This window comes from Lytechinus pictus, chromosome 10 (genome assembly GCF_037042905.1).
Source record: "Lytechinus pictus isolate F3 Inbred chromosome 10, Lp3.0, whole genome shotgun sequence".
Taxonomy (NCBI): Eukaryota; Metazoa; Echinodermata; class Echinoidea; order Temnopleuroida; family Toxopneustidae; genus Lytechinus; species Lytechinus pictus.
Window position 1 is genome coordinate 21,757,208 of NC_087254.1, and position 19,263 is coordinate 21,776,470.

Below are 19,263 nucleotides of genomic sequence, written 5' to 3' on the forward strand. Positions count from 1 at the left end.
TAAAGCCAGGGTAATAATAGCAGCGCTTTATATCCTCTGGCAAAAAGTGCTTTATAAATCCAGCTATTATTATTATATATTTCAGGTAATATGTATAAAATCCATCCAAAAAAAAACCCACTTGTGTGAACTCCTTTTATGAAGTTGCAATGTTAACAAGCCAATTTGTATTCATTATCTTTTAAAATTTGAACACTCTAGAATAATATCAATTTGACATAGAAGCCAACCCAGGTAAACAAGAAATAGGAATGAAATTATAAACCAATTTGAGGATAAGTTTAGTGTACATGTAGGCCTACATGTACATGTACTTTTACTTAATACCGGTAGTTAACAATTTTTTTTACTACAACACTGCCAGGTACTCAAAAAGTAATGTACAGATTAGACTGAGGCACATTCAGAGCCATGTCTTTCAAGCTCGAATCAAACAAGCATCTTTTCATCATCATCATCACTACATGTAATCCTCAATTGGAAATGTGTAAAAGATGCTGTGACATCTTTCACATAGCTTTTTATTAAGGGAATTGTGCTAAAATGTATAGCACTGGCAGCGTCTTTTTGCTCATCTTCCAATTTCATAATAGACAAGCAATGGGGAATGAAAAGGGTATTGTAAAAGACGCTGAGCTGGATTCCTGCTAAAAGATATGGTGGACATTTGCCTGGTGGACATTTGGCCTATGACGCAGACTCAGACCGACAGGCGAGACTAATCCTTGCCACATTGTATAATTTGAATGTCAGCACTGATGTGTATCCTTATATGACACATGAATAGATCTTACCTAATTTTGTATCTACACCTAATCAATAGTCTTACAAGACCAAAAGAAGTGACAATGGAAGATTAGAGACGCCTTTGAAAGACCATAGATCTCAAGTGACTATTTGAAAATGTCATATTCAATGTTTTTTACCAGTTCAAAAGGCAATTAAAAAGTTACATCACCTACGTGCATGATGAAGAAGTATATTTTGGCACAAAATGTTCATAAAAGTGATATGATATCCTTTCATGCCAAGGCACCTCAACAAATTTCTCAGCCAAATAATGAATCGGATATCAAGCTGGGTTTCTTCTTTCTGCTATCCCCTGGTGTAATACACGTGAACAAAACAAAGGAAGGGTCAGAAAACTCTATAGTGTGATCGCACAGGCCTAGAGCAACAGGACCCTCCTATTGTTGAGGTACACATACATGTACCTCACTGAAGGTCTTTTATTGAGAGACATAAGGACCTTACATGTGTCACTTGTGTCATTTTGCAAGACACTGATCTACATACATGTATACATGTAGTATGCTGCTCCAGAGCCCTCACACATTTCAAATATAAATTCTTCTTCATTTTTTTTTATAACACCCCTCCTTGTCTGTTTCAACTGAAACTAGCAAATTCATCACAATGTGTTTACATGGCCAGGGTCAGTGAAAACAAAAATTTATACAGAATACAACAAATGAGTTAAATTAAGAAATGATATTCAAGTTCAGTTCAAAGACGATTTTATTCTGATCAAAACATAATTTTTTTTAATACAAAATAATCATAACATTCTAGGGAAATAACCACATTTTTAGATATATACAAGCACATGATAATCCACCAGAAATGTAATTCCTAGTTTAAAGAAGTGAAGCATATATGTAATCATTCCAGCTACATGTACATGTACTATTATCATTCTCTTTATAGAAAGTCAGAAAGTAAATTATGAGATTTTTTTATAGTAACTTTGGATATAATTATTATTTGTTTTAAATAGGCTGTGGCAAATTTGAGCTTAAACCGCAAGGAGAGATATATATACATTGTACATGTGCATGTATGATCCATTCAAAATAAATAAATCAATCAATGAATAAATGAATGATACATGTAAATGAAGAATCAGTCATCAATTGTAAATTTTCTACTTCTATTCCTTTATTAAACAATGACACTACCTATTCCAAAATTAAAGATGTGATAAAACAAATTAAGCATGCATAAATTTAAAAATATTAACAAAAAAATATTGGGCAACATGCAGTAATAAATACTGCTTTACAAAAAGTAAAAAAATAAAAATAAGTAACATCTTACAATTTTCAAAATAAGACAGGTAAAATAAATAAAATTAAACTCATATGATAATGGTGATAAAAGATACAACTGAAATGGAACAAATCAATGATTTACAATCCCAAATCAAATTCCAAAACAAATGGCATGTCAAATGATGACACGTACATGTACTAAATGAGAAATGAGTTTTGATTTCTTGGCTAGTAAATTACAGATAACATTAATACAACAAAACTACTTTACCCTGATTATTTTCCAGGAATTTACAAATGTTGATTTGCTACGGTGCTCATAAAACAAAAATCCCCTTTAAAACCACTCAAATACATAAGATCATCCCTTTTAAAACCTTCGAAATACAAAAGAATATACATGTATGTAGGATATCCAATTGGTAAAGCAGGTCAGAATCATATATAGTGATGTAATACATAATGATCTTCATCATTTCAAAATTTATTTATCACTTTAGAAATGTTTTTTTTTAAGTATCATAATCTACAGAAAATTATGATAAACAAATATAATTGTACAAACATATATATTACTCATATTATCTATTTCTACAACCAAAGGTTAAATACACCTGTATATAATCTAACAGCCCTCAAAATTACAATTGAAATTCAGACATCAATGTCACTTTTTTTGTTTTAGCTTTCCAAAAGTATACAGCTTTATACCCTTTTAATCATATGATGCTTGTATGAATAGGCCTACATGTAAGATATTATAACAAACATGATATTACAATACTTGGATATCACATCCTACGCATGTATATAAGACATCAACAGAGAAATCCTCATTTTTGCCATTGCCCCCCCCCCCCCCAAAAAAAAAAAAAAAAAAAACTGAATGCATTCAAACCCTTAAAAAATATACTGTATGCTGGTGTGTGTGTAATTGTGTTATCTTTTGAAGGTTTAAAGTATGGGGATTATTATGACCTGGAGCCCATAACACAAAGCTTAGCAATGATCATAGAACAAATTTTCACAATTGATTGCATTGACTACAATGTACAATCAATCGTAAAAATCAAGCGTACGATCAATCATTATGCTTTGTGTTACGGAGCCCGGGTTTCTCTTTTTTCTCAATTTAACTTTCCGCATTTTAAATACCCCCTGTACATGTAATTAAAAGCTTAAAAATGATTAAAAGTCTTATCATTTTTCATGGGGGCAGCAGTACATGTATAAAGTCTGACAAACTGAAATAAAGAACCTGCATTATTTAAACACTAGGCGTCGTAGATAAATGTAGAACAGAAGGACCATTGTGTCATGTCATTTACATGAAAAAGGTAACTATTTTATCAGTTCAAGTTATGCAGACTTTAGTAAAAATACACATGATCTTGAATGATGTATATGCATGTTGATAAGGATCATTTTTTATTTTATAACTGAAAACAGATGAAAGTTAAAACAAAAATAAAAAGCAATTCATGCAAAATTTGAATACCAACGATAGAAAATAAATAATGAGACAATAGGTGATCGATGTACAGTTGAAACTTGAAATTAAGTTACAAGGCACCACCTGGAAGAATACTTACAATAAACATGTAGTTTACATGTATATGTAATTGAATTCAAGCAAATTATTTCAACAACACAGCCTGCAATACAATTACACAATATCATTTACGAGAGTACTGATCACATAATTAACTAGTCTAGTGCTGAGCGATATTTTGATATCAAAATCATGCGATATTGAAATGAAAAAATATTGAACATTCGATAATGTGTTGATATACATGTATCGGGGTAACATGATACAAGGCCAAAATATTGTCGATTATGATTGCTTCAAACCTACTTACATGTAAGTTGGTACATAAACTAATGATGAAAGCCTTTCTTTCATTTCCCCCATTCCTTGCGCTCACGGATTGTACATGTAGCTTATAATGAACGTTATGAATATTCTGAATCAGCGATTTATTGCGTTCTCAGCGACATTTAGTTGGCGATACATGTAATTGACTAACATTGAAATCAAATATCGACCAGCACTAAAGTTAACAATGAGCATGATGAATAGAAAATATCCAAGATGTTTATTTTTCTTGTACACACATTTCACAGGTAAACAGTTTTCTTTTATTTTGTGTATATGACATATTTGAGGATTTAAATTACAAAGTGTACATAAGATGAACTAGAACTATCACTGAAGGTGATTAATACCCCTGCCCTACGCCGTTACCATGGCAACAGTTTGCAACAACATATGGAAAAAAATATGTCTAGCCCATCTTTACCCAAAGACCTGTGTATAAAGCAAAATATCATGAAAATTGGTTAAAAATTGATGAAGCAGTTTGAACTTCACAAATTTTGCCTAATTTTTGACATATAACATATTTGTTACCATGGCAACACAATCTCCGACACATGCAAAAATATGTCCTGAACATCTTTCCCTCAAGACCAATGTGTGAGCCAAAGTTCATGAGAATTGGTTGAAAACTGATCAAGTAGTTTGAACCAAATTGGGTAAAAAAACTTTTTTACCCAATTTGGGGCATATATTATGTTGTTACCATGGCAACACGTTTTCCAACACACAAAATACTTGTCTTGCACATCTTTACCTCAAGACCAATGTGTGGTCCAAATTTCAAGAGCATTGGTTAAAAATTGAGAAAGTAGTTCGATGCGCAAGATTTGCACCTAATTTTGGGCATTTTATTCCTGTTACCATGGCAACACAATTTTCAACATGTACAAAAATGTGTCTTGCACATCTTTACCCCAAGAACAATCCTTCAAACTTAGTTTGGAGGGGGTTTAAAACAATCATGAGCATGTAACATGTATACAGATAGTCGCATTGCTCCATGAATAAATGTAAAACCAGTAGGTCCGTGGTTCAGTGCATGAGAAAAATAAAAATATCTCAACAAATATTATTGCTTCAGGCCCATTCTATTATTGACTTAAATAAAGATTTCCTTAAAATTTGATGTACCTATAAAACTTTATAATTGGAAATTCAGGAAAAAAATATTGGTACCAGGGTGATAAAGCTGAAGTTAAATGCTGTTTATATAAAAGATAAAACTTACCATTTAAAATGTACATTGAGTGTGACTCAGCAGAACTACAGTGTAGACCACTTTTGTTTATTTGGGTCATTCCTCGTACACAAACTAGAAATGTAAATAGTGTATACCAAAATATGGACCAAAAGGGTAGGATTATCAATAATGGAATGGTGATACAGAAAAACATCTTCACACTTCTGCCATGATCCCTCATTCTTAATTTGGTAATGTCTAATGGTCTACCCCTAACCCCCAAGCCTCTCTGAACCGTATTGCAATCTAAAGCCGTCACTCCTAATTACCACGACCATCTATCTGGATAAGGCTTTCTCACCAAGATTCCTCATTATAAAAATATAAATAGCGAGCTGCAAATGAGACCGACTCTCATTTGCGCTCACTTTTACGAGACGACTGCATGACACAGATTTGAGGAATATCTTTGGACGGCAGCCAGTTGGAAATCTGAGCCGTGTTACGCCGTTATGGGATGTCAACCTTCCTTATCAGAACACTGTGATTTTCAAAAAATCTCTAGCTACCATGAAACTGTCTTGTTTGCACATCAGGTAAACTAGGTAGTCAATCTCTATTCCCATGGAAGACAGTTTTGAACGAACTGAAGACGACAAAAAACACAGCACAATTCCAAAATATTACAAACAGCATTTAAGAACAGAAAACTATGAAGTTTCAAACCTAGCAATTGCATAAATCTTTCAAACTGAAATACAATGTAGCTTCATGTACACATAGATCATCATCATTTATGCTTTGAGTGTCTATATACACAAATAAAATACAATGTTCTTTTGCATCGAATGATAAAATTTTCCTTTCACAGAATAGATCACTAACGCACTGTCATAATGAAAGCAACTTGTCTTGTACAAAGTTTATTGGTATTTGTTTATATACAAATATAAATCTCTGGACACACTTTTGTATATTCTGCACTGCAATATCGTACAGGGGTCTTACTATTTTTTTCAGTAGTACTGCTACACATTTGACTCTTTCCTTTTTATTTCATCTGGCATCTCCTTGAGGGCTTCTTCAGGTAGAGGACTTGGTTGACTGGTCAGTGACAGTTCCTCCGTGGTCTGGGAGTCACAACATCGCAGGGGATGCATTTCGTGCGAACCCTCATGAGAACCCTGAGACTCGATAGAAACGAGTCTACTGACGTCTGGGGCTTTCCACTTTAGAGTTAGATGTTCAGTGCTCAGGCTCCTTCCGTTGCAGTCCCCACCAGCAAACTGCTTGAAGCGACGTGAGAAAATTTCTTCTGTCATCCTAGGATTCCATCTCTGCAGCTTCTGCTCCTCAATTACACTGGTGATGAGGTCTTTTAGCTTAGCTAGCTGACTTTCTGTCGTTTCCTCTTCCTTTTGCTCAATTTCTTCAAGATCTTTGGCACTCTTCCTCGGATGACCAGGGACAGCGTAGGTCTCCTCAAACTTAGAGTAGTCAATGTCATATTGTTTATCAAACTCACTGTGCAGACATAGAACTGAGCTGCAGAAGCGATAGCCCCACTGGATTTCTCCAGGCATGTAGGATGTACGAGCTTGAGTGGTCAATCCTGTTTGTTCGACGATGCCTTCAAGGATTACCACAATTTCAAAGTCAGCGGTGTCTATCGTGTTGCAGGAGTACTCATAGAGTGGACTGTCTTTGTCTATTGTGTGTGATACAATTATTGGCCATACCAAGAAAATACGGTCTTCCCCACTGTCATAGCCAAGATCCATGTTGTGATGAAACAAAGGTATAATCTCACCCTCTTGTGTGACTTTTGGTCTGATCATGTAGACTCTCAAGTGAGCCTCAAACAAATGGCTGTTGCGAATGTCTCCTACCCTGAACATGAAGCATAGTTTACCATCCCTTTGTGCGATAACAGCTTTCCGACTGAACTTTAGAGTGGCGGCCCGTTTCTTTGGACGAGCAATTTTGGCAAAGATGCAACCGATGAATACAGCATCTATGAGACAACTGATGACAGACTGCACTACAACTAGCAAGACTGCAACTGGGCATTCTTCAGTCACACTCCTAAAACCATACCCGATTGTTGTCTGAGTTTCCAATGAAAAGAGAAAAGCACCTGTAAAAGTTTCCATGTTATACACACATGGTTCCCAGTCTGTTAGGTTGCGATTTGAGGCATTCAGATCACCATGTGCTGCAGCGATGACAAACCACACAAGTCCAAACATGAACCATCCAATGACATACGCGAAGGTGAAGACCATCAGGTTCCATCTCCATCTTAAATCCACCAAGGTTGTGAACATGTCCTCAAGAAATCGTAATCTTGCGACTCGAGTGTGAACCACATTGCACACCCCATCCTTCCCCACTAATCTCTGCATGAGTTTCCTGCGTTTGAGTTTCCTTCGCAGTTTGTACGAACGGACAGAGTCCTTGCGGTTGTGATGTGTGGGGATGGGAGGTCCGTTCCCATTACTGCTGTAAGCACTTTCCGAAGAGAGACTGGTGTTGCTGACACGCCGGTCCATTTCTGCCTCCATCTTAGGGGGCTCCATCAACCCGAGCGGCTCGTAAAGGTCCGTCTCGCCGACGGAACGAGACATGGCGAGACCTCTCTCAGTGCTTACTCTTCAAAAGAAACCTGAAATGAAAAAAAATAGATAAAACATTACTTTATCTTGAAATTTCCAAGCCGTAAAAATACATACAGTGTAGATTTCATACTGTTCAATTCTACATATATGCTTTTTGTTGTTTTCAATACAGTATGTGGTGCCATTTTGCCGGATGATGAGATGTAAACTACTTTTTTGGGGGTCAAAGTCATAGAATAAATGCAAGTCATTTCATCCATATTTGCACTGGTGCTGTGGGCATATCATGACACACAGGATATGCCTACCTGTACTGGAAGAATTCTTAATGGTACAGTGATTGCGACATGAATAATCATCAATATCTTGATTCATGAATGACCGCTAACTTCCAAAAGCAGTCATTCACAAAGCCAAGCGATTCCCGTCTTGTTATCAGCTGCTATCTGGAATGTTGATTTTGGATAAATACAAAATGCTTGTTTGATATGACTGAGACATGGAAATATCTCTGCTGATGTACCTGTATACTCAACGATAAAAGACCACATGAATGATAAATCCACCATGTCTTTTCAACTCATGAACACACAATACTGAACATACTGTATATGGATACCTGAAAGGCACAACAACCATGCTATACAGCGGGATACAAGGGCTGTTAGTCGGACACATTGGTGCTCTCTTCATTAATCTGTGTGCCTCATCTAACTAAAGATCATCAATTAAAGTTCTGATTGTTGGGTATCTCAACAACGTGCACCTGCTTGGAACGAATGAGTTTGCCGCCTTGTTCACATGTTCATCAAACTGCTTCAACACTCCATGCTCCACAAACTCTGACAAGTGACAACCACTCCATTTTCCAGAGCACTTTGTTTTTTGATAAACTTGTCGATGTTATGTTCATTCTGCTAACCTCGCTCAATTAATGACAACCCTGTCTGGCCTCTGAAGGTGCTATTTAACATGTCAATCTAAATCGCAATTGTGGGCTAGAACAATTCATTCACACGTAACCGCTGGAAAGTAATTACTTTGGCAAATATTCCGAGCATGCCTTAATGAAGCGGCGTTACATAATGATCAATCTCACAAAATAATTAAATCAAGAAACAGGCAGATGGGGTCTTTCAAATTTTAAGGGTCACAAAGTACAGGCTGAAAAAAGAACAGAATATTTCAAACCCTGAGTGCTTAACGTTTACGAAAACAATATAGATAAAAGATGAAGAAAAACTTGAATGAAGAGTTGAAATTGTACATACGAAAAAACATTGAGATGCCTGATATAAAAACATAATCCTTAATCTATTCACAATATCATCAGCCATCACATTATTTCATCACTTTATTCATTGCACATGTTAATGATAGGTAATAAATTTATTTTTGTTGAATAAATGTGGTAAAGTTTGACGGAGAATTATTAAAAAGTGTCCAATATTGCTCTTTACAGTATGTAATTTCTGTTTACACATGGAGACATGTTCAAGAGAGAATACTACATAAAAAAGATAACAACCCCCCCAAAAAATATAACAGAAAACATTTCCAACATTGTTTTTAAAGCATTGGCTGGGACAGTGGGTAAATTATTTTAATACTGCACTTCCATTTCTAGAACTCAAAAAGGTCTGTAAGAGGGGGGGAGAATTTATTGATTTTCATCTTTGTCCACGATCCGAGGCAAAGAGGCCGCATTGCTAGGACCTGTCTTAGCCCAGGGCCTCATCTCAACTGCTTCTTTGTCTGTAGCTATGAATAATGAATCGGGTGGGTCTTTAATAAGGCGTTAAGGTGGGAAACTTGTGAACGGGATAATAAGTGGAGTGTGAAAAATAGGACATGGAGGATTCTGTCCCATCAAATGAATACCAGCATGAGGTCCCTTCCTCTACATGTTAGGGAATGACAAGCTTATGAATTTTTTAACAAGGTAAAAATAGAAGGCATTGGACCTTCTTAACTGAACAATAACAAGTCATCAAACTTTCATAGGCGCTAGAGGTTTGTTGTCACACCATTGTAAACTCTAGTAAACTTTGACCCCGTTCTCAGTTTACTTTCTCGAACTGGTAGTCAAGATTGCTTAGCTAGAGTCCTCAACACCAACTCCTGAAGTGGTGTCCAGAACCCGGGGGGGGGGGGGGGTGGGGCCACTTCCATTGACGAGTGGATACCATGCGCGACCATATCGTCTCCAAAAGCACCCTAAACACTTTTTTTCCAGATTCTGAAAATGCACCCCTTAACAAGTATTGGTGTGTGAAACCCTACCCTTAACAAGTATTGGAAATAAAACGATACTATTGGCAAGTATTCCCTGAATTTAACCCCTAAACAAGTACAGCGATATTTAAATTGTTATGTCATGGACGTCGGTTTTACCTTTACATCATTGGGTTTATTACAGCCCCACCTCCCACACCTCGCACAAATCGTACTCTAAACATACATGTAGTGTTGACTCTTGGGGCAAAAAGTACATCCTTTATAAAACATTTTAGCCTTAATTTTTTATACCCTTGCAAATTTGACCCTAAACACGTAGCTTTCATAGCGAAAATAGATACCCTTTTTTAATTATTTTAGTATTAGATCGCTACTAAGACTGCTTTGTGCATCCCCATTACATGTACAAATTAAACTGGTTTTCACTATAAAAAAAAACTAGTTTAAGGACATGTGAGAACAGGGTTTAACCTGTGTTAAAATAGTTAAAAGAACATGTACAAATGTAACAGGAGTACTATTTTCTTCTTCAAACGTGACTGCCAAAAGATCATTGATGAATACATGTACATGATATCCAGATTATACAATTTCACAACACACGATCACGCTGTTACATTAATCGATACATACAGTACATACTGTATCACTTCAAAAATGTCAAAAGTTGACAAGGTGTAGAATGACAAAAGCCACCAAACTGGCCCCCGAGGACTTATCAATATCTAATGATATTAATGTAAAGACTGTAATACTCGCAAATGCTCTTTTAGATTCCAGTTGGTTATTGTCTGCTCGTTTTAGACTGTTATTGAAGGGGTATTGATTGGGAGTAGATAATTGAAGAAGGTTGATTGATTAAAATTTCTATTGTTCATTATTGGCATGAAGGTGGCGGTTTCATTAGATCTAACACTGCAACCTACATGTACATCATCATCATTTATTAGTCTGCAAGCACAGACTCATATTGGACACTTTAACCAATAACAGGTCTAGAGTGAAGACTAGACGCCTAGATGTCTGCATCGCCAGCCACATTACATAGTGAATCTAGTCTCACTGCTTCAGACTCTGCATTACGCACTATTCGGATTGCGAAAACCAAGGGTCTGTGCATGCAGACTAATCATTTATTTCATTCAGCAAGACTCTTGCGCCATGATGACACTCTCTCCTTTCACTTCTTTCTGTTTTGACTGAGCATCCTCCTTGTTCAGACCATGGACCCTACGTCTCCATTTCCTAATGCCATCCACTTCCAGATCCAATGCTCTTTCCAGAAGGTCACCACCTTCTCTCCTCAACATAGAACACATCCCATCCATCTCAAACCACCTCTCTTTTTTACGTAACATTTTCTTCCAAGCCAAACATTTTCATGAGCGATATTCCTAAGCCACAAAGACACAGAAGTAAATGTTGATGAACCCAACATCAATTCATGCAATGTTTTACAGTTCATACCTTTATAAAGCAACTGGAGAGCCAAGTTACAGCAGAAGTTTTCTTTGAGGATTTCTGATTGAATCTTAACCAGTCTGAATTCAATGGATATGAGTAAGTTTCCCTCAATACACACATGGGGCTTAGGCTCATGAAACTAAAAAAATGTAAATGCAATTAGGACAAGGCTACATATAGTGTTCTACAAAGACCCCTCAAATAATATCCACTGCCAATGATTAATTTGTAATGTAACAAAGAACTACAATGTGCCAAGAAAAGAAAGTGATCAAAGCCAAATAATGGATCTTGACAATCATATCTATTTAAGCACTGTGGCTTGTTGAGATCACTTGGCAAAGGGATTAAGCTTTAAGCCTGCAATCTCTGAATCAGGATATCCAATCCATAAAGACTCTTAATAAATCCTCACTGACATTGTTTTCAAGTCCAGTGTGTTTCATTGTGTTTAAATTCTCGTTAACCCACCTCTATTGGGTGTAAATTGTTTAGAGATTTTTTTGTAATGTGTAAGTTTAGTGTAAGCTACAACCAACTCTGAAAAAGGATCAAGCTTAAGCCTTTAATCTCATCAATAGGGATACATGTAGTTTATCTGTTTAAAGTATGGGTTAATTTCTGACCCAATAGATACCTTCAGACCTCATTACAGTCCTAAAACTAGTAATGGGAACGCTAAGAGTGGTCTTGGAATACATGTAGATCTTCCAAACCAGTTTTCCTTGTCAAACTACAATGTAGTTTTAGCATACATGTATCTTCGGACAATGTTTGGCACACTACAATGTACTTCACGCACAGAGTCTCTATGCTGCAATTTCACGCAAAACCTACATGTAACATCATCATTGATTTACGTGGAGTGGTTGTGAAAAACCACTTCACGTAAATTGAAGTGATCAGATGGGAACGCTTGGAAAGTGATCTTCCAAACCGGTTTCCAAAACGGGCTCTAATCATCTCAGTAATTCTCTTTGAAATGTATAATTTGTTTTGTATTATGAGCAGTATTACATACATATTACATACATGTAGGTGATGTAGATTTGAATCAGTGATACATGTAGGTAAAAATGCTATCACGTGATCACAGCTGCAACTGCAATGATCGTAATTGTATATAATTTATATATAATTTGATTCACCTCAATGAATGTAATATAAATATACACTGTACATACGTACATATTGCAGTGTTACATTCAAGGTGACATCACTCACTTCTGCATAACCACAAACTTTACTTGATGTACATGTACACATGTACGGCTGATGTACATGCGTATGCCTCGGTTGCATAAAGCAGGTGTATTTTCCTAACTTTTCTTAATGAATTAACATAGAACCTTTACTAAGCCAGGCTTTGGACAAACTTGAAGTACCAATACATGTACATATAATAACTCTTGGACAGCTTCCAATTAAGCTTTCATATTTCATTTCTATGTCTACTACAGTATGCACGATAATGAAACATTGCAATCAATGGAACAATGAATACCTAATTAACTACACATACTGTGTCTAATTTCATACTTAATCGTCTTCATCGACAACCTTTGTCAAATGATGAATAATAGGCTCATTACCCAGACAGGTCATGGATCTCTATGCCTGGGACTACAGGGAAAATCAATGCCATTAGAATTAAGATGTAACACTGTATGCCTTAGGGGGGAAAGAAAACCCCATTGTACTAGTTAATAATTACACTGTAGGCTCCTAGCATAATTACAAAATAATGAACCGAGAGACGTCTACAAAGTATTAGGAAAAATCCCAACATAAAAATGTATTGAACTACATTGATGACTGAACTAGACTATGACACTGTTCTCACTACTGTCCTAAAACTAGTTTACTAGAAAGCGGTCTCGGAAGCGATCTTCCAAACCGGTTCAGAAAACCACCTCGCGATGTAGTTTTGAAGATCGCTTTGCCGTGTTAAACTGGTTTTAGCGTGAGGACAAAACCGTTCTTCGGGAAGCGTTCTCCACACACTGTATGTGGAATGCCTACGCTGCGGTTCGAATTTTGTGCCAAACATGTCACCCCACTGAGAGTTTTCCCATAGCAACAAGACTGCTTTACGTAAAGTGGTTTTGAAAACCACTTTCGGGTGATCAAATGGGAACGCTAGCAAAGCAATCTTCCAAACTGGTTTCCTGAACCGGTTTCCAGTATTAAAACCAGATTTAGAAAGCATAATGAGAATGGTGTCTAAGTCAGAACAACTCCTCTTAAGACCTCTCAGATATAAAAATAAATACAAAACGGAGCTCTACAGTGTATGAACACAAGGAATTTTCATTTAAACATAATACAATGCAAAAATGAAACAACACGTAATAACACACATTTCTTCCCCTCCCCTTCATGAGATAAAACAAGGGATGTACGTACATGTATGAAGTCGTAATCCAAAGCGTACGGGCATGGACGTATGTGTATGTACACTGTATCATGATGTGATCATGTGAGAAAATTTTTTGCTCATACCTCACAAACAATTCCCTACTCATACCATGCTGTATTGCATGCCAAATTAGAAATGGTTAACCCATCACCAGGCCAGGCGAAGGGCATCGGGTACAATTTAGCTTCAACACCCCCATTGCGCCCATGGAGAGCCTTGGCATAACAAATGACTAGGTCACTAAAAATTCACATCGTCAAGCATTGAATATACCAATGCAGGCATCAAAGGAACTTGAATAGTACAAATAAGGTACACTTTAATCTCCAGTTAATCATATAATAATTGTTCATTACACAATGTAGGCCGAGAAGAACTTATTTAGGCCTAAAAATATATGATAATTCATTCCATGTGTTCAGCCACACACTTAAAACATGTACTGTACAGGTGTAAGGTTCCAAAAGTGGCATGAGCAAACAACAAGGTTTTTGAATGAATTCATATGACTCAATAGTAAATATACCATGATATTTCCTTCTGATACCCTTTTTACACACGCTGAAATTTCCTTAACCCCGTACTATAGGTGGGGCTAAATTGCCATTTAGCCCCACCTATAGTACGGGGTTAAGCTTAGCCCACTTTCTTTTTACACAGCATTTTTGCAAAGTGGGCTAACCCCACCTTTAGTACGGGATAATTTGGCCCTGCAAAAAAGCAGGGTTATCCCAGCAATTGCGGTGCTAAGAGCGATAGTACGGGGTTAAGATCGCTAGTGTAAAACGAAAGTGGGCTAAGCTTAACCCCGTACTATAGGTGGGGCAATTTAGCCCCACCTATAGTACGGGGTTAAGGAAATTTTAGCGTGCGTAAAAAGGGTACGAGTGAATGAGCTACCACTAGTCCGGGGTTAGCGAGTTTCGTGTGTGAAAAGCAAGCATTCCTTATCCGGGGTTAGCAATAACAATTTGGCATGTGTGAAAAGGAAAAAAAATAGTACGGGGTTAAGGATAGTACGGGGTTAGCGATAGTCCGGGGCTAAGAAAATCCTGTGTAAAAAGGGTATTAGATTCCTTAATTTTGTTTGAAAAGGATCTACAAAAAAAACTTGCAGGGGTTGCAGCTTCATTTTCTTTGGGGGATATATGCAGATACTTTGTTTCTGCAACGGCAAAACATAGAATTTCAATTTTTGGACTTGGGTAGAATAAAAAAAATAGATAACCAGTTTCTGTGACTTTCGAATGAGTATGAAAGCACCTTCATTGAGCAGTACTACAATTCACATACTGGTAGTTATACAAAGAGCCGGGAGGGTTAGCAAACACCAGCGTGATAGGGCTCTATGGATTTCTTGTATTCTGTACAATGACTTTCAACAATAGTTTAAGCTGACACCAGCAGATTCGGTAAGAATCGAAATACATCAAATGACTGAATAGTGGAATCTCTTAACTCTACATGTACTGTACTCTGTATAGCCAGTAAGATCATGGTGGTCTTGTTATTTTCTTTTAATACATGAGTGCATGTAAATGAAGTCAAGCCTCTACTGTACCTCTTGAAGTGCATTAATGAGCTCTATTCCATGAGATAATACTGTAGGCCTCCAATGTACATAAACATGTTGAGATTATTACCAGCACACAAATCAACGGTACGGTTTACTTTTTTATGTTTTCAAAATGCATGGTAGACTTGGTGAAGGCCCTAACACAATATACAAGGACATCGTACAAAATGAATATACTGCACCACAAGTGAAAAGAAAAGAAGAATAAAAAACAAGAGTGGTAAATTTGACTTTGGAATTTGAACTCTTTGTTGTCAATAACCAATCAAGCAAAAACAACAAACAACTGAAACAAGGCATGAAATATGATTCATATGTTCACATATACTGTACAAGTAGAATATGCGTACGTACATGTACACTGTAGACCAACTGATAAGCTTCATCAAAGAAAAACGTATGTCAACATACAGTTTATTGTACACATTTTTGATAGCAGAAAAACAAGGTTGAATGAATAACACTTGGAGGAGATGCCTGCACATATGTAATGACATACATGTATTAAAGCATCTACCAATTTATCCCCCATTCCTTTATAAAAACTAATAATTTTCAGAAATTTTTGATATAAGATACATGTAGATCTTCCTATACAGTATCTCTTGCAATAGAAACTTGATTAACATGAAATTTGTGGTTTTTTGTTCTAGTTCACGCCCATCACTTTTTTGGCTTTCACCTAACTCTGCCAAAGATTCTGATAAAGCTGCTGCTGGATTACTAACAAGATAATGTACACTAATTAGGAATAAAAAAATGCTAGCCACCTTACACACGATGAATTTAACAAATCCTTTACAAATCAGAACAATAAAGGGTGGGCATACAGTTTACTCTTTAAGACTTGATTTTACTATACCTGATTTTTGCCTACTGTATATATTTAAAAAATATAACCAGCCCTACATGTATGGTATGTGGAAAGGGATTAAGAAAAAGCTGTAGTGAGAAATGAAACCACAAGCAGTAATTGAATTAAACAACGCATATCAATAAATATAAACAGCATAAAAAATTACACTGTAAATGGATCTCACTGCACACTGCTGCAGTGATATCCAGTTAAAGGGGAAGTTCAGCCTATTAAAGTAAAAAAGTTTGTTGTAAAAATAGCAGAAAAAATAATAAAAAGAAATTGGTGAAGGTTTGAGGGAAATTCAATCAAAGAAAGGTGTACCATTTGTATGGTAGCAGTTCCAACATGTACTTGAAGAGGTGTACGAAATCAACGAGGGCGACAGTGATCCTGCCCTCATGACAGCCCAATCCGTCCTTAAAAATTCATCCATGATGCATGCTTTGTGGCGATCATCATTTCTGGAATCACCGTAATATCTGTTACAAACAATTTTCAATATCATTTATAAAATTAATATTCTAACTATGGCGGAGTGATATTTACTAATATACATGTACCCCGGTACTGCAAAATTTCTTGTTACAATATACCCCTTAAAAAGTACCAGTAGCCCTTAAAATGAAAGAAAAAGCCCCAAAAATTCTGCAATTGCCCTAATGTGGAAAAAGAGATAGCCCCTAAGAAATGAAATTATTTCCTACCCTGATTAATAGGACGAATCCTCCAAAAACTTGAAGTATCAATTTTTTAACCAGGCTCAGAAGTGGTGGTTGCTCTCCTTTCCTTGACTACTAATGCACACCTAGACTAATTTCTTTACCAATAACCATGTAGGCTTCTATCAACGTACAATACAAGTTTACCAAGAAGGGCATTCAACACAATGGACTTGATCCTAGCCTTGAACAGAACACCACATTAAGACTAGCATGGCTTCATCTCTCTATTCAATCCATTAGATGACTAATCCTTGTCTCAACAAGGAGATAGTATCACCACAGTCTGCCTGTGTGCTTCAATTCAGCTGCCTCATAAGCACATCAATGACGTTCGTTCACTCCTGGCGGTTTGTTGGAAAATTAAGCAGGAATTCAAGCTGTGCATCCTAAACGATGATGGGTTTCATCTTCGATGAATCATTCTACCACGTGTGATTCAATGCATATTTGATTTTCTTCACTGAATCACACAGAAATGAGTACCAGTACTCACAATTGGTCATAAATAAATATGACCATCTATTGCAATATAATGTACGTACAGACAGACTGGCTAATTCTGTTTAACTTTTCTTTAAGAAATAGAAGCTCAACCAAAATTTGTTGGATATAACTAGCAATGTAGTTGTTGATGCGCCTTACTCATTATAATTATAAGCAGTGTGATGGTTATGGCTCCAGATTCCATTTGATTTTTAAATTTTAATACACGACCCTGCCTTCTTTTACTTCTTGTGCTCATGGCCTGATATCCTTTGTTGAAAATCATTCACATAAGGGTGCTACATCATGTACCAGTATACTAGTAACAAATTAAAGGGAAAAAAACTTAAAATTAAGTTTTTTTTCCCCCTTTTGGTGCATTTCAGTATAATCAGGCCAAAACGGAATAATCATGATAAAAATCTTTATTTTTGGTCCAGTATTGTACTTTTTATATATTTCTATGAAAAAAAATCCATGAGCCTCGTCGGGGGGGGATTTTGCATTGTTACCACCCTAATCTAATGGAGGCTGCACGATCGCGAGCTGTCTGTGTAGGAGAAATAAAAAATAAAATGTTTAAAAACTCCTCGAAACAGACAGCTGCCAGCTGTCTAAGATAAGATTTTTAAAATATGCATATGGGCATTTTCACCACAGATGGACACAGAGGCAAAAAAATCAAGTTGATATTCATGTCAAATGCTTTATGTTTTTTAATAAGACAAGACCTGAAGTTTCTGAGACAATTTTTTTTTCGACTCTGGCAGCCATTTTTTATTTCAAAATGGCTGCCAAAGTATGGATACAAATTAGTGTTGAATATAGCATATTGATACATATTTTGTTTTGACAGATTTTTAAAGAACAGGTTTGATCATGATGTTTTCGCCTGTGATTTAGCTTGCTATTATAACACTTTTTAAAATCCCACAGAAAGAAACACCAGTTATTCATTCATCTGATAAAAAAACATTGATTAAGTATGTGATATGGTATGTAATGTCAGTTACCGAAAACATGAACTTTTTTTTCTCATTTCCTGGAAAAGAGGATATATTATATGAAACTAGGTAGATTTCCTCTCTAGCTAACACCCCTCCCTTCTACACCAAAATTAAAGATTACCAATTAACAATGAAGCCATAGGGTACCATTAAATATATGTAATGTCAGTTACCAAGTGGAAAATGTAATGTCAGTTACCGAGATGTAATGTCAGTTACCATGATAAAACATTGGTTACCAATATTGAAATGCAAATATGTGGTCAATTTTATGGTGAAGAAATATTGTACACTTGTTATTTAAGTCTTTCACTTTAAAAGTCACACCAGAAGGAGCTTGCTATTGACTTTTAAAAGGTATAGTTTACAAGGAACACTATATGAAATTATGAAGGAAGTTGCATTCCCATCGTGCAAAAAAAATTACTATGAAATTGTTTTGTACATGCACTTACCAAGTACTTAATTGTTTGTATCAGACAATTTTTTGTTTGGTTTTCGGGGGGGGGGGGTAGGGGGTACTTTTCCCAACCTATTGCCTAAATCTGCAACATTTTTTAAGCTTAACATTGTGATGAAGGGGATTTCCAGGGTCCCTTTTTTAGTTTCTAGGATTCTTTTGAGCATTGCCTCTTAGTAGTGTGTACTACTGTTAGTAGTGTGGATGTGTGATACAATTTTGTTTTTGGTTTAAAAGTAAAGATGAAAAGTGAAATTTGACAGTTCTGATCAATGTTGCATGGATCTACTAAAACTGTTTTTTT

General features: G+C 36.2%; 1 protein-coding gene across 1 annotated transcript; it reads right to left on the bottom strand.

Moving 5' to 3' along the window:
• Positions 1-1,494: 1,494 nt before the first annotated feature.
• Positions 1,495-7,799, bottom strand: LOC129269280 (G protein-activated inward rectifier potassium channel 3-like). The gene has a single exon (XM_064105548.1). The coding sequence runs from the start codon at positions 7,738-7,740 to the stop codon at positions 6,142-6,144; it is 1,599 nt and encodes a 532-aa protein (XP_063961618.1). The 5' UTR covers positions 7,741-7,799; the 3' UTR covers positions 1,495-6,141.
• Between the last annotated feature and the right edge of the window lie 11,464 nt (positions 7,800-19,263).

Excerpts from the sequence above, each read along its gene's own strand:
- LOC129269280 (XM_064105548.1), bottom strand. The coding sequence starts at position 7,740 with ATGTCTCGTTCCGTCGGCGAGACGGACCTTTACGAGCCGCTCGGGTTG.